Here is a 15,747-nt window from a genome sequence, read left to right on the forward strand (position 1 = left end):
AATAAAAGACTATTTTCATAAATATAAGTAATGGTAAAATAAATAGATTTACATATTTTTAAAACAGTTTAAATTCTATTAGGACACAGTAAGTTTTTGAAGCCTGATTTCCTTTCTTAAAAGGAGAGATATACTAGTTTTCGGATGACACAATGAAAATGAAATCATGGCCATTTAAAATGTCCTGAAGTAATATTTGTATAGAACCTCCTTATTGTGGCATAAATTCTTTCACTACATAGAACTTTTTTTCCCAGCTTCACTGAGATCTAATTGACATATAACACTATATAGATTTAAGGTTTACAACATAATGATTTGATATTAATATACTATAAACCGATCAACACAATAAGTTTAGTTACATGAATAACCTTACATAGTTATAGTTTTTTTCTTTTTTTTTTTTTTGCTATTTCTTGGGTCGCTCCCGCAGCATATGGAGGTTCCCAGGCTAGGGGTCGAATCGGAGCTGTAGCCACCAGCCTACACCAGAGCCACAGCAACGTGGGATCCAAGCCGCGTCTGCAACCTACACCACAGCTCACGGCAACGCCAGATGGTTAACCCACTGAGCTAGGGCAGGGACCAAACCCGCAACCTCATGGTTCCTAGTCGGATTTGTTAACCATTGCGCCACGACGGGAACTCCTAGTTTTTTTTCTTGTGATGAGAACTTTTAAGATCTACTCTTTTAGCAAAATTCAAATATATAATATAGTATTTTAACTATAGTCACCACGCTGTATATTACATCCCTAGAACTTATCTATAACTGAAAGTTTGCACCTTTTGACCACCTTCACCCATTTATACCACTTCCCACCTGCCAGTAGCACGTTTATATGCAATGTAAATAACTTAAAGCTGAGTGAAGTGAATGATAATATTTGCTTTACACTATGTAACCAATTAAAGAAAACACTTTTACTCTGAATTATACACATAGCTGTTACTACCAGTTCACATATTTTGCAAAGGGGAAGGTGTTGCATAATAGATCTAACACTGAACTTGAAGTTATAAAACCCCAGATTTGAGAATACACACTAACACACAGAAACCCAATCTGTATTTCTGTAGCTCTGGCTGATTCATTTTACTTCTTTTAAATCTTAGTTTATGTATAAAATAGAGCTCAAAACTAAATATTCTTTCAAAAGCATGCTGGGAGACATAATATATGTGAAAATTCTTCATAAGCTATGAAGTACATGGTACACCCAAATGAAACAAGATTATGTTACTATTATAAAGTCTCAAACTTCAGTGTGTTTGCCTTCCCTGACATTTTACTGTTAAGCCAAAGTATTAGCCAAACTTTTTGCAATGTACTCAGAAAAACAGCAGGCAAACACTTTGCACATCTTCAAAGATTACAACCACAGTTTATTTCACGTAACATTAAAACAACAGTCTTTCTTTCTTCCTTCCTTTCTCTTTCTTCTCTCTCTCTCTCTCTTTCTGCTTTTTAGGACCTCAGCTGCTGGCCTACACCACAGCCATGGCAACTCCAGATCCCTAACCCACTGAACAAGGCCAGGGATTGAACCCCCATCCTCAAGGATACTAGTCGAATTTCTATCCTTTAGGTCACAATGGGAACTCTAAGTTTTCTTTATTAAATGAATTGCTGTTCTCTGCTAATAACAAAATATCATTCCTTATTCCATCCAATTGACAGGTGCAATAGTCTCATTGAGAAGTGGTATTATAATATAGAAAAGGATTACTCAGAGGATAATTCTGCTCTGTATCTTAAAATAAAACTAATGGAGATTTATGCAGAAAGTTAGTGAAAATGTTCTCTACTTAGAATTCTTGGGCTCTCTGGACAAAGTTACACATAGAGTGAAGAAAAAAAGAAAATACTGTGAGTAAAGTGAGGCAAATGCAATAAGCTGAGGGTAAAGAAATTACAGTGTACGCTGGTTTAATTAGTTTGTCTCAGTTGATAGAAATTATTTTTTTCTTTTAAACTAGCACTTCAAAATTTACAAAATTCAGAGATGTTCTGTAGACAGTGAGAATATAGGCAATTTTTATTTTATTTGTATTGCCTGCTTTTTAAGTTCTATAGTATCTAAAATGAAACATATAAACAGAAAGACACCAGAGACAGAAATGCTAACAGAATTACTCAATAGTATTCACGTAGCTTACTATGATCCGAATAGAACAACATATTAGAATTAAAGAAACACTTCGAAACAATGACAACTATTTCAAATATATAGACTTCAGATTAAAATAGTTCCTACATATTATTTTACTCATCCATAATTATCAAGCACTTCTGAAACACATTTAAGGAAACTGGAAATGTAAAACTTGCAAAGATAGTTGGCCTCTATTTGATTAACCTATGCACAATTTATTTTGGTCATTTGAAAGATTTCACTGAGTAATGAGTATAATCTTTGTTTTCTAAGGGAATGCCATCCTTTAAATTTCACCTTGCCAGTGGTCATGTGTAAACCTGTCAAGACAAAAACTGAGATTCGAACTCTTGTATCTCATTCCCGATTCAATGGCTTCCCCCAGGTATGGCATGGGGATAGTCATTTAACATCAAACTCCAGCAAATGTCTGAGTCTGGTTTTTACAGTTAGGCTTACTTTTATTTTCTTTGCTTTTGGCTTTAAACTTTGAAAAGTCAAAGAACTTTAGGCATGTCCGTATGTGTACATAGGGATGTTTTAAGAAGGAAAAAAAATCCCACTAATGCAGATAATAGTTTCTTAGAATACCTAAAATATCATATATACAAACAGATGGTTGCAAATAAATTAATAGAGATTGGATAGAATGGATATACAACCATTTTCTAATGTTCCAAGTACAAGTGATTTTTGTAGACATATACATAAATATGGAAATAAGTGGCATGCACACATTATAGTAAACATATACATAATAGTCACCATGAATACAAATATGATTTAAAAGTAGCTCAACTAATTAGAATTTGGAGTTCCCGTCTCAGCAGGAACAAAGCTGACTGGATCTATGAGGAAATTGGCCTTGCTCAGTAGATTAAGGATCAGGCATTGCCATGAGTGGTGGTTAGGTCGCAGATGCAGCTCGAATCCCTCGTTGCTGTGGTTGTGGTGTAGGCCAGCGGCTATAGCTATGATTCGACCCCTAGCCTGGGAACCTCCATATACCATGGGGACAGCCCCAAAAAGACCAAAAAAACAAAACAAAACAAAACAAAAAAACAACCCTGACTTAATATGGCATGACTCATTTTCATACACACACAAACACACACACACACACACACACACACACACACACCAGTGTGTTCCATAAATTATTTGTAGATGTTCCATAATTATTTGAGCATTGTTGAATGGGTAATACCACCCTATTGTGACGTTCCTTCAATACCCACACATACCATCCAACCTCTCACCTGACTTTGAGTAAGAACTTGAAAAAAAGCTATTTAAAATACTATTTGTCTCTTACAATGTGCCTGTGAATATTCACACTGATGTATTTGAACAGAATTCCTTAAAAACAACAATGTGAGAGCTGAGTCTTGAAGTAGCCAAATTGCAGAATTATTACAGACTATTTGCAGTCTGGAATTTGTATACTGATCCAGTGATGGTGATGATGCAGCTCCATAATGCTGCATTTACCTTTGTTATATATAGAGTCAATAAGCCATGTATAATGTTATTAATAGTTTCAGTAATCGTGTTCTTAGTTTATCAGCAAACCAAGAACAGTTTGGATATTTTGCAATATATGCAACATGTGCTAAGTTTAACCCATTAAAGATCAGAACAAAATAGATAGCCAAGGCTAAGACATAAACAATATTGACCAACATGCATGTGCCAGTTTTATTTTTATGAGTATTTTTAAGCATTCTTTAAAAAAAATACCAGTCACCATCATATCTTGTGAATTATAATATTAATCATGCAACAGATATTGTAAGGGCTTTTAAATCCTGCACAAGGGAAACAAATATATCCATAGAAAAGGTAACGTATTATAACAAAAATTAATACAGAATTTAAAGTCTTGTCAGTATATTTTAATAATTTAGTACCTTCAGAAAATCAGGAAAATGATTCTATTTTTTTCTCAAAATTATTTTTCTAAATGGAAGAAAAACGGATTGAGTCAAGACAAATTGCAAAGGTACCAAAAAAAAAAAAAAAAGTTTAACATTTACTACTTCACCCAACCATTTGGCTAAGGCGATTAATAGACACATGGTAGGGGCCCTTTCAGACACTTTGACCTGGAAGCACCTGGGAGGGCTGCCCCACTGCCTGGAGGGCAAAAATTGCCTTCTGCTCTCATTGAACATAATAATGAGCACACGCTTGTGAGGAGTAAAGGGAACATTAAACATTTTATTTCAAAATACATTTTTATGTCATCACTTTCATCTCTAATACAACTGGCCTCATACCCAGGTATTTTCCCCCCTTAGAATAGTATAAAACATGGTTTTTGAAGGCATGAACTCTACCTAAAATAAAGCAAATATTTGTGCATAGCTACTAGAATTATTTTTATTTTGAAATTTAACTTTGAACATAATCCATAAAAGAACCATTATGTACCCTCTTAGTTAAAAATATTATGTAGAAAAGTTCATAGTCCTGAGGTACATAAAATTAGGACTATGTATCATTAACCATGACAACAAAATATTAATGTTTAGATAATTCCTATATCTATGATTTGGGGTATGTATTTGTTTTTTGTTTTTAAGGCACGCAATGTCTGCTTAGTGTTTTACTACCTTATGGGACCAATTTAACTTATCAAGCCTCACAGAATTATGTGTGTGAAGTTTTGTCATTTGAATTCACCCTTCTGAATACTAGAGTATTATGAATAGAAAAGTCTCTCAAGTTTTTTTAAATAAATAACATTCTCCAAAATAGTCAAGATTAATGTATTATTTTGATTTAATATTAAAACAAAGCAAAGGTGTTTCAATACCTAATTTTGAAGTTCGCATTTTTCAAGTAGAAATGGAAGACAAAAACAAGTAATCTGTACGCAAACATGCTTTTATTGTTTTCTGTGAAGGCTGTTCTTTACGCAGCTATAACTCTGCAAGTATGGGAAGAGATGCTTTGGAAATGAAATACACATTTGCACACGTCTTTGGGGGGGGAATGGTGTCTGATGTTATAAAACGACATTTCAAAGGCTGTAAATGCCAGTTACCCAAGAAGCATTCAATGCTCTTTACTTGGATCCTATCTTGTAATTAGCCTGCAAATTCAGTTTTAATTGTATGAAATCCTGGAAAGCTCTAATGGGGGAGGAATCCTATAGCCTCCAAGGCAAAGTGTGTAGAGTTGTGTCGGGGTGTGTTCTCAGTGTTATAGTCCTCAACTAGATTTTCACATACATGGTGACTCTGTGGAAGCTGATACACATCTCCCCAGGGGACTTAAATCATCCATTAGCTTATAGTGTCTGAGATGTCAGACGCAATTGAGATTTCAAGAAGACAGAAGAGCGAGAACGATGAGCAAGCACCCTGTGGGAGAGCAAAGAGCTTCAAAGGTCAAGTTCCTGAAATGGTTCTCCCCACAAGCTCTAGCTCCGCACCTCCGGTCTTGGCCGATAGCTGTGAGGGTGACAGATTTGAGCACTGCGTCCCGGCTGCGAGAAGCCATCAGCCTCCTGGACAAGTGCCGCTTTTCACGAGGGTTCATCCTTCTCTCCCTGGCAAAAGATGAAGCTCGTTCTTCTAGCCAAGAGCAGCCCTTGAAACCTGGCTGAGGGTCTGCGCAGTGCCTGCCCTCTCCCCGTCGCCCGGTGGTGCGCGCAGGAACAGCGCAAAGAGGCGCCAGGGTGGGGGTGGGGAGCTTTGCCATCACCCAGGTTTGTACTCCCCACTTACATAGAGCTGCTGAAGTTCAAGAATGGGTCCCGTGTGTCCTTGGGGTTCAGTCTGCAACTCGAACATGAAACCCAGCAGAGGCAGCCCAAAAAGGCAAGTCCGCCTTGTTCCTCAACCCCTGCGGTCACCAACTCTCGACAAAGCTGCGTCTGGGTGCGTGGTGAGCCTTCTTTTTTTAGGGATTGCCCTACCTTAGCTTTCTAAAGATATATTCAGCATTTATTTTTCTTTCTTTCTTTTTTTAATGAGAAAATTAACGAAGTTCTCCCTCCTTCTCTTTCCTTCTTCAAGTTGGAGTGTTCATCCATTCAGGAGGGAATGCAGGGAAGTTTCCGGTTCAAGGCCGCTTTGCCCCAAGAACCCGGAGCTTCGTAGAACTGGAACTTGGAGAAGAGTAGGGTGGAGAGACTACTAGGGAATCCAGAAAACGGGCACTTTCTTCCCCAGATCGAGTTTCTCATGCGCTCTGAACCGCCTACCTAGATCGGTCTCGGGTGCCCACTTCCCACCGCGCGCTCCTTTGGGACCTCCTGCCGGGCGCTTCGATTGCCATCCCCGACCCCCGACCCCACCCCCCGCCAGTGTCTGCCTAAGCGTGGGCAGCTCTCCGCCTAAATGTCTGACCTTTCTCTCTCCAATCCACATCCTAAATCCATTACCACCTGCAGCGTGTCCCTTTTATCTCCTTATCCAGTCACTAGCGAAGTTTTAAATCCTCAGGGGTCTACACTGTTTCTCTCCCAAGTCAAGCTAAGCATCTTTCAAAAGACTACAAGGTGTCCATAAACTTTGTTGTGGCGAATGCTTGGTGCACACACCTGCGTGCACACGGGCTCAGGTCCACCTGTCCGCGCGCGCACACGGCCAGGGAGCCTGCCAGTGGACAACTGCTCAGGGAGCATTGAACTCGCTGACACTCGCCGGCAGGGACACGGGGCGCTGGCAGGTCATCAAAAGGGAATTTCGAAATGGTCTGGGGAAGCGGGGACCCAAAAAAAGGTGATTCTAAACACACCACACACACACACACACACACACACACGCGGGCGCGCGTCTGTCCACCTCCTGCACACAGAGCAATTGTACCTGAAAGGCTCACACTTCTGAGTACAGAGCATTGTGGATTGCTCTGACTATAACCCCGGCTCCGGGGCGCATTCATCTCGGAAATGACAACCCCTTTCGCCTGCAAGACTTCTCAGTCTGGGTCCAAACCCGAGCCGCGTAAATAAGGACCGGGACGCAGGAGCTTTGGAATCCTCAGCTTCGTCTGCAGAGCCCCCGGAGCCAGGTACGGGCCCCTAGCCCCGCCGAGCAATAAGCCTGCTGTCCCCAGGAGAGGTGAGTCCCTCTCTGCCCTGTCCCGGCGTGGGTCACCTCTCCCCACTGCTACCCGCACCCCCCCCCCCCCCACAACCGCCAGCCGCGCCAGGCGGGCGCAGGGGAAGGAGAAAGCCGAGCAGGCGACTCACCCCCAGCTTCCTGCTGCGGATTTTCACGTAGCCCTGCTTGACTATGTCGTTAAAGTTGGAGGCCATGGCCAGCACGTTCGGCTTCCCCGAATCGAGAGCCGCCGTCTGCCGCGGGGTCCGCGCAGGTCTCGCATCCAGCCAGCCGCCGCCAATAGCCGCGCCGCCGCCTGGTGCCCCGGAGCTCCCACCGCCGGGGACGAAGGCTGGGTGGCAGGGCGACCGCGGTCGGGGAACGCGGCCCGGCGCCGCCGCGAGCAGCCCCTGCCCTCCGCGTTTGGGTCCTCACCTTCGCCCCCAGCCGCGAGCCGAGCACGGCCCGTGCCGCCGCCAGCTGCGGGCGCCCCCTCCGCGCCGCCGCCCCGGCAGCACCCACGGGCTGGCGCCTCACTCGGCGGCGCACAGCTGGCCGGAGCTCACCATCGCGGCTTCCCGGCGCGGGGGGAGGGGCGGGCTGGGGGGGCGGGCCGATCCGCCGGCCTGGCTCCCTCCCCCTGGCCCGCGGGGTGGCTGGGCTTGAAGATGCTCGCAAGACGCGCTCCATCACTCGCGACGCGGGCGGGGAGCTCCTCCCGCCACCCGCGCCCAGTGTCCCGCTCCCACCCGACTTCCTATGCCCGCAGCGCTCTCCCGGGTGCGGGATTCCTGAGGACAGGGCTCCTCATTCCCGGGCTCTTAGTCTCCACTCCCAAGCTGGACACGGGAAAAGGGCGGCGGGGATGCTCCCAGGAAAGGAGGCCAGCGGGAGCGAGACAATTTTTTATTTCAATGGCCATGTTTACAGTGCATTTTTATTCCTAAGCACACGCTCGTGTTCCAGGTCTTTGCCCCGTTAAGAAGTGTAAATCGACGCAAAGCCCTTCCTGGTGCACACAAAGAGACCAATCTTGCGCATGTGTCTAATCCCTCGGCTGTTGGAGACACTGGAGCAATCAGGCGAGGCACCCGACGCCGACGTCTTCTCCCTAAAACGCCTTGAGCAGCGGAGTGGAGTGATTTATGCGCGCGTTTTAGTTAACTATGACTAAAAGTGCCTCGTGGCTTTTCAGCTTCTAGAGGAAATGGAGACCATAGCTATAGCTGTTACCAGCGGATCCAAACGGTTTATTGAAATGTTCAACTCTTAAAAACAAAACAATGAAGAACTTTGTCCCCTTCATGCAGGAACGTGTGACATTTAAATGTAAGCTAGTCTCTATTGTAAAGAAATTTTAATCTAAACATTATATCCTTTTGATAAGATTCTAGGGGAGAAAGGGAGTATTAAATGTTGGCTGAAGACACTGTATGGATTTTTGCTATAGAGAAGGATATTTAATACCTAGTAAGTAATGATGTTTCTCATTAAGAAAAAAATGCATAAAAACTGAACATTTTCTGAGTAACTTTTATTTATAAAGAGTCGCTATTTAATAAAATTTCTAAGGCTCCTGTTTATTTCTGCTTATTTTAGTAAGAAGTATTTTTTCCATGTTTTCAGTAAATATTGACTAGCCCTACTAGGAAGACAATAATATTAATAGAGAAAGGAAACTATCTGATTGAGGGCAGAAAAATATGAAAACCTGAAGGATAAAGATGTCCCTTACTCTACCAAATGGGCACCCCAAGAGTGATATTTGTCCCATTATTAGCAAGATTCTCCTTCTAGAGCCGATATAACCCAATGGAAAGACTAGCTTGTTTTAACAGCACACCATTCCTATCCATTCATTTATGTAGCAAACATTTACTTGGAGGATCAGCCTTGCAGAGGGCCAGATGCTGGGACAGATACGTCCAATCATATGGCAAGATCCCTTAGGCTGACACTCTGGAATGAGTTCAAACTCTGATCTTTCCACAAAACTTGCAAAAAAAAATCCCTAATAATTGGGTGTGATTCCATTTCTCCAAACCCCATGCAACATGTTGTCTAGTCCACTCATTTGTTCCTATTTCATATATTACATAGCTATTGTTTCTTTCTTTATGTGATGACTGTTTCAGATTTGAAGGTACTTTAAATACATTATTTCATTCAGTCCTCTTTGCAACCCCATTTAACAGATGATGAAACTGAGGCTAAGAGATGTTCAGTTTCACAGCCACCATTTCTATATAGGTTTTGTGTCCACAATAATTCCCTGACCACTAACCTCCACCATCGTTTATGTAATAATTCGTTTCCACAAATTATTGTAAACTGTTCAAAGTCAGGGGTTAATTTTGTCTCACCAACAATCTGAGGGGACACCCAAGGATAAGGTAAAGTTGGTAATTCTAGCTTTTAAAGATTATGGAATGATTATGCCTTTGTTCATATGCTAATGTACATCTTTGTAACTCTTAATATGATGGATAAATATTATCTTGTATTTACTTTTGATTCATAGATTGCTGGTATAGCAATTTGTGTTTGTGTGTGTGTGTAACAAAGTAACCCCTCTTTCTTTTTATACTGTTCACTGCTTGAAAACACTAGATTACATAATCTAAATTTGGCATATAAATTTTCCTAGATCTAGATTTGTTTGATTGTATATTCATAACATTATTTATTTTAGTTACCTAAGCCTCAAACCAGTAATGTGACTTAGACATGTGACTACTTCTCTTTTTTTCAAGAATAATTTACCAGGTGCTGTGTATATCCTACTAATCACATCAAACAAAACAAACACAATGTCTGTCTCATTAATTAGAGGGATCCATTGTTTTTAAGCCTGATCCACACATTAGAAAATTCTCCACCAACCTTCCGCCTAATGGTTTTTGCAGCCTCTGATGATCACTGTTTAGATACATGATTTTTATTATGGATTGCAACTTTGTGATTTTTCTAATTTGACTTAATTCCTGCATTTATAAGCTACTTTCTTACAAAACAAAATTTTCCTTTGCAAATCACAGAATTTTGCTGAAATAGATCCTGTAAAAGAAAGGTAGGGAATATGCTCAATTCTTAATCTTTGTCACCCATTTTTCAGAAATAGTGAATGGATTTTAGCAAACACAAAAGGAAACCCTGCTCCTTTTAGAATATCATCAGAGATGGAGTTTTGTAAATGTGATGTATTTCAGTCCTTTTGTCATTACTCTTTTGAGTGTTTGAATTGCTCTATCCTTGACCAAAAGGAGCTGCTTCAACGGACATTTTTGTGTTTTTATCTGGTACCTATGGACCTTAATAGCTTTGCTGTGATCAATCACAAGATATCCGAGGCTCATCTTCTTCATTTCTAGTTTCAGACCTGGAGTCCATTATTTCTTCTAGGAGCCTTTTTTGTTTTAATGGGAAATGAAATTCTTTTCTCATAACCTGGTTACTAGGGCATTATTTTTGCTACTGATTCTAAGCTTTTCTTTTGACCAGAAATGAAATACTTTTCTTTTGGAAGTACTTTTTTAAAGTGAAAAATTATCACTTTTTACAAATATTTGCAATTCAAATTAATGTTGACAGATTCCATATTTAAGGATTGCTTCTTTTCTTTTGAGGTCCCATTGTGTGAAATATTTACAAGTTTCCAAAGTCAAAACTATCTAACAGGGAACATTGAGAGGTATGGCTCTGATTTCTGTCCCTTCCTTTTGTTTTCTTTTTAGGAAACCATTTTTCAAGTTTGGTTTATCTTTCCATTGTTGCTTTTTGACTATATAAGAAAAGACACATATGCTCTCCTATGTTTATTTTACTTACCAAAAATGTCTGTCTCATTAATTAGAGGGATCCATTGTTTTTAAGCCTGATCCACACATTAGAAAATTCTCCACCAACCTTCCACCTAATGGTTTTTGCAGCCTCTGATGATCACTGTTTAGATACATGATTTTTTTTATGGATTGCAACTTTGTGATTTTTCCAATTTGACTTAATTCCTGCATACTATTCACACCTGTATCACTCTACTACGCAGCCTCTAAAGTGGGACCCAAAGATCCCCACCTCTTGGTATGCTGTCCCATGAAATTCCTTTTGAGTCTGGGTTGGATTTTTTACTAACTTCTGGTGAATAGAATGGCAGATATAATGGAGTGTCCTTCCTGGATTAAGTTATAAAAGACTGTGGCTTCTCTCTGGTGAGCTTTGTTGGATTGTTTGCTCTGCCATGATAAAAAGCAACCCCTAGAAAGGTCAATGTAGATAAGCTGGAAGGTAGTTCTTCTGAAGCTTTCCAACAGCTGTGAATGAGGCTTTTCAACTTTCAGACATGATTCTCCCCAATGAAGCCTTTACAGACTCCACCCAGGCTAATACTTTGAGAGAGACCTAGGGTCAGAACCACCCACCTAAGTTGCTACCTGTTGTTTCTAAATAACAGAAGCTAGACAATAAAAAATGCTTATGGTTTGCACCTGTTACCTCTTGTGCATAAATGGATAACTAAAATATATTTTGGTATGTGGAAGTAGGGTGATGCCTTAAGCAAAAACTGTAATATTAGTGGTCATGAGAAGGGTATTGGTGAAAGCCTAAAGGAACTTGCACATACAGTTTGCAAAATATTGAAGATTGAGGACACTGTGGGTGAGATCTTACAATAAAGTTAGGAAAATACTGGAAACCAGAGAAAGGAGCATTCCAGTTATGTGGTAGAAGGAAGCTTAGCAATGCAGTTTCTTGTAGCTCTATGGAAACTAGAAAAATGTACCTAATAAACTCTCATCAAGATAAGATTTCCAGGCAAAGAGCTGTGAGGCAGCCTCTTTCTTCTTGCCATTTAGTAACATGAGAGCAGAAAGTGTTACACTGAGGGAATAAGCATTAAACAAAGGGCGCCAAGAACTAATGTTTTTGAAAATTCTCAGCCTTTCCAAACCACAACAGTGCCAAAATTAAGAAATGTCTTCTGAGCAAAGATCTAATCTTGGGTATTGTTAGGAAATTTTGGTCTAAAGAGAAAGCCAAGGGTATGACTGTAAAATATGGATTTTTTTTTAAGATTTCAGAAAATTAATGATTTTTGACAAGTCGTTCCAATCATTACATGTTGGAATTTTGGGAGGTGGATTGCTTATTTTTTATTATTATTATTATTTTTTTTGCTTATCTTTTTAGATTCAAAAATCTACAGTTTGAGAACAAGACCAATGTTTGAAAACCTATGCCTAAATTACTATACTTGAGGTCCCACACTGATACCAGGACCTGTTTTATACAAGATTTGCTACTTTGAGCTCAGATGCTAATAGGATGAGGTTATGAGGGGCCTTGAGAGAGGGGGTAAGTATATTTTGTATGTGAGGGACATGAATCAGGGGGACCAATAGGGCAGATTGTAGTAGGCAGCTTCAAAAATGGGTTACAAAGATGCCTACCTCTTTACAATTCCGGTTTCTTGAGTGTGGGCTGGATTCATGAACAACTTCTAAGATGTATGGTGAAGCAGAAGTGAGGGATGTCACCTCCGAGATGAGGTTATCAACAGAATGTGGATGTCTCCTCTAGTCCTCTCTGGCATCTCTCCTCTCTCTTTCATAGGCAAAGTGAACATACCCCTTCCTCATTGGTACCATCTAAAAGCATTATCCTATCCATGTGTAAACTCAAAATACTAGAAAGATAAAAATACCCAGTTGTCTTTTTCTCAGGCTAATTTTAATGAAATGGATTTTCCCTTATTTTTAGGATTAGTTTTGTTTATCAGGGGAGAGGCTAAGTTAGTGCACCTCAACATTTTTCTTTCCTTGTACCATAAGGCAGTCACAAGATGGAGCTTCTCAACACATCCGCCTTGAGGCATTCTGTGATTTACCTGCTAAATAGATTCTGGTAATTTCTAGTTCCATTGTGAAGCAGGATGGGCAGAGGGAGTCCTCATGCCAGCTAGCAATTCTCAGGACACCAACTGGTTGTCCTATAATTCAACTCAATTCTGATGCTATCTACCCAGAGAGAGCATCAACATTCCAATCAGGTTCCCACAACATAGCCCCGTCCCTCCACCCATCTTCAGTCACAAGTCTGGGTGGTTATCTGTATTTCTGACTCACTGGCTATATATATATTAAAGGTTTCCAAGCCCCCTTCTTGGATTGGGTTTGGATTCATTTGCTAGGGCAGCTCAGAGAACTCAGAGAAATATTTTACTTACTAGATGACCAGTTTATTATAAAAGGATTTAATTTAGGAACAATCAGACAGAAGAGATGCATTGGACATGACATGGGGACAGGGCACTACTCTCCCAGAACCTCCACATGTTCACCAACCTGGAACTGAAGGGATGGGACTGAAAACTCCAAACCTCCCATCTTGGGCTTGGTTCTCCTGGAAACCAGCCCCATCCTTAGGTGACCTAAGGGCATTCCAAATTCACTTCATTTACATGACAAAAGAAACTGGGACCTCTCTCACCACTGAGGAAATTCCAAGAGTTCTAGAATCTCTGCACTAGAACCAGATAGAAGACCAAAGAGATATTTCTTAATTTAAGTCACCATATCACAACTACTCAGGTATCCTCACTTCCTAACATTTGAATTTTCTTATTTCTATACTGTTAGAATTCCTCTCCTGGTTCATGTCTATTCTATTCATAATAGTTTTTTGTTTTTTGGTTTTTTTTTAAGGACTATATTTTTATTTTATTTTATTGTCTTTTTGGGGCCACATTCTTGGCATATGGAGGTTCCCACGTTAGGGATCCAATCGCAGCTATAACTGCCAGCCTATGCCAAAGCCACAGCAACACAGGATCCAAGCCAAGTCTGCCCACAGCTCATGGCAATGCTGGATCATTAAGCCACTGAGTGAGGCCAGGGATCGAACCTGCAACCTCATGGTTCCTAGTGGGATTCCTAGGTTCCTCATGGACACTAGTGGGTTTGTTAACCACTGAACCATGACAGAATTCCATATTCCTGATAGTTTTTCATTTGTTTTGCTTTTAGGGTTAGAGTTAAGTGTGACTTTGCCTTTCTAAGAGTACTAAGGCTAGGCCACTCACTCCTCTGTACTATTATTTACATCCTCATATGCTCCAGTAAACTTTGGAACATCTGAACCTCCAGTTTTTTACCTGTTGTTTCTTCAGTTGTTCTCAGATTGGTCTTTCCTGACTTATACTCTGAGTGGGGACCTGTGAAGGTGTGCTATTTTGGAGCTTTTTGGGTCTCTTTATTCTCAGAGTAGAAATCCTCCTTTTCCTCTGGTTTCTCTTACACAACCACTCTTGCGTTGAGACTCTCGTTCCTGTTGGTGACAGGGTGTGCCCTCTCTTACTGTAGATTCTGTTGTGCATCCTGTTACCTAGTTACATTAAAGAGACTGTGTATATTTTTTTACCCACTCTATCTCAGTTGCCATCTTTCTTTTTGTGAGAGGCTTGGGATATTCAAATTATGTCCCTGGCCCATACAGTTACCACGATGCCAACATCCACCTCTACTTTTATAAAACATTTATGATTAAAAATTTTTATATTCAAATATTTAATCTATTTATTTAGGTTTATTGGAGAGACCACTGACAGGACTATACTTCTTATAATGTTTAATCATGCTTATTGAATTTGAATTGCCCAAATATTATATATATACTACAGAGGAATATACATCCACTTTTGATTTTGTACCTACTATTTTTTTTAATACCTCCTAGCAGGACAGGATAGTCTTTATATCATTTTAGAACCATGTTTTATTCACTGTGTCCTTAAAATGTTTCTTAAATCTGGTAGAGCAAGTCCATTTCTCACCCCAATGTATTCTTTTTTCTTTTTCAAAATTTGTGATACTCAAGTGTTAGTCTCCTACAAATTTTGTCACCAAGTTCCTCACTGGACTTGCTTGGAATTTTGTGAATTTTTTTCAGTGAAATTTGAGTGAAAGTAAAAATTTAGATATTGCATTTCCCCATTTAGAAACAGGACTTTGCTTTCTCTACCACAAGTTATGTGCCTTGGTAAAATTTTGTAGTTTTCTTCATAAGCATCATGTTTATGTATTTCATTATTCTTTTGTTGTTGTTGTTGCTTTTTTTTTTTTTTTTGCCTTTTCTAGGGCCGCACCCGTGACATATGGAGGTTCCCAGGCTAGGGGTGTAATCCGAGCTGTGGCCACCAGCCTACACCAGAGTCACAACAACTGGATCCAAGCCACATCTGCAACCCAGACCACAGCTCATGGCAATGCCGGATCCTTAACCCACCGAGCAAGGCCAGGGATTGAACCTGCAACCTTATGGTTCCTAGTTGGATTCGTTAACCACTGCGCCATGACGGGAACTCCTGTTGTTGTTGCTTTTTTTTAGGGCTGCACCCAAGGCATATGGAGGTTTCCAGGCTAGGGGTCAAATCGGAGCTGTAGCTGCTGGCCTACGTGACGGCCACAACAATGCGGGATCTGAGTCGCATCTGCGACCTACACCACAGCTCACGGCAACGCCCGGTCCTTAACCCA

The 15,747-nt window shown here is 40.6% G+C and overlaps 1 protein-coding gene across 1 annotated transcript in view; it reads right to left on the reverse strand.

The window, feature by feature from the left end:
* The window catches only part of DOK6 (docking protein 6), a 377,419-nt gene extending 369,637 nt beyond the window's left edge, over window positions 1-7,782 (reverse strand). Inside the window, exon 1 of the mRNA XM_047766980.1 lies at window positions 7,366-7,782. Coding sequence (XP_047622936.1) covers window positions 7,366-7,431 — 66 coding nt within the window. The 5' untranslated portion in view covers window positions 7,432-7,782. The remainder of the gene's footprint in view (window positions 1-7,365) is intronic.
* Window positions 7,783-15,747: the final 7,965 nt, after the last annotated feature.

The sequence above is a fragment of the Phacochoerus africanus genome, chromosome 2, assembly GCF_016906955.1.
Source record: "Phacochoerus africanus isolate WHEZ1 chromosome 2, ROS_Pafr_v1, whole genome shotgun sequence".
Lineage (NCBI taxonomy): Eukaryota > Metazoa > Chordata > Mammalia > Artiodactyla > Suidae > Phacochoerus > Phacochoerus africanus.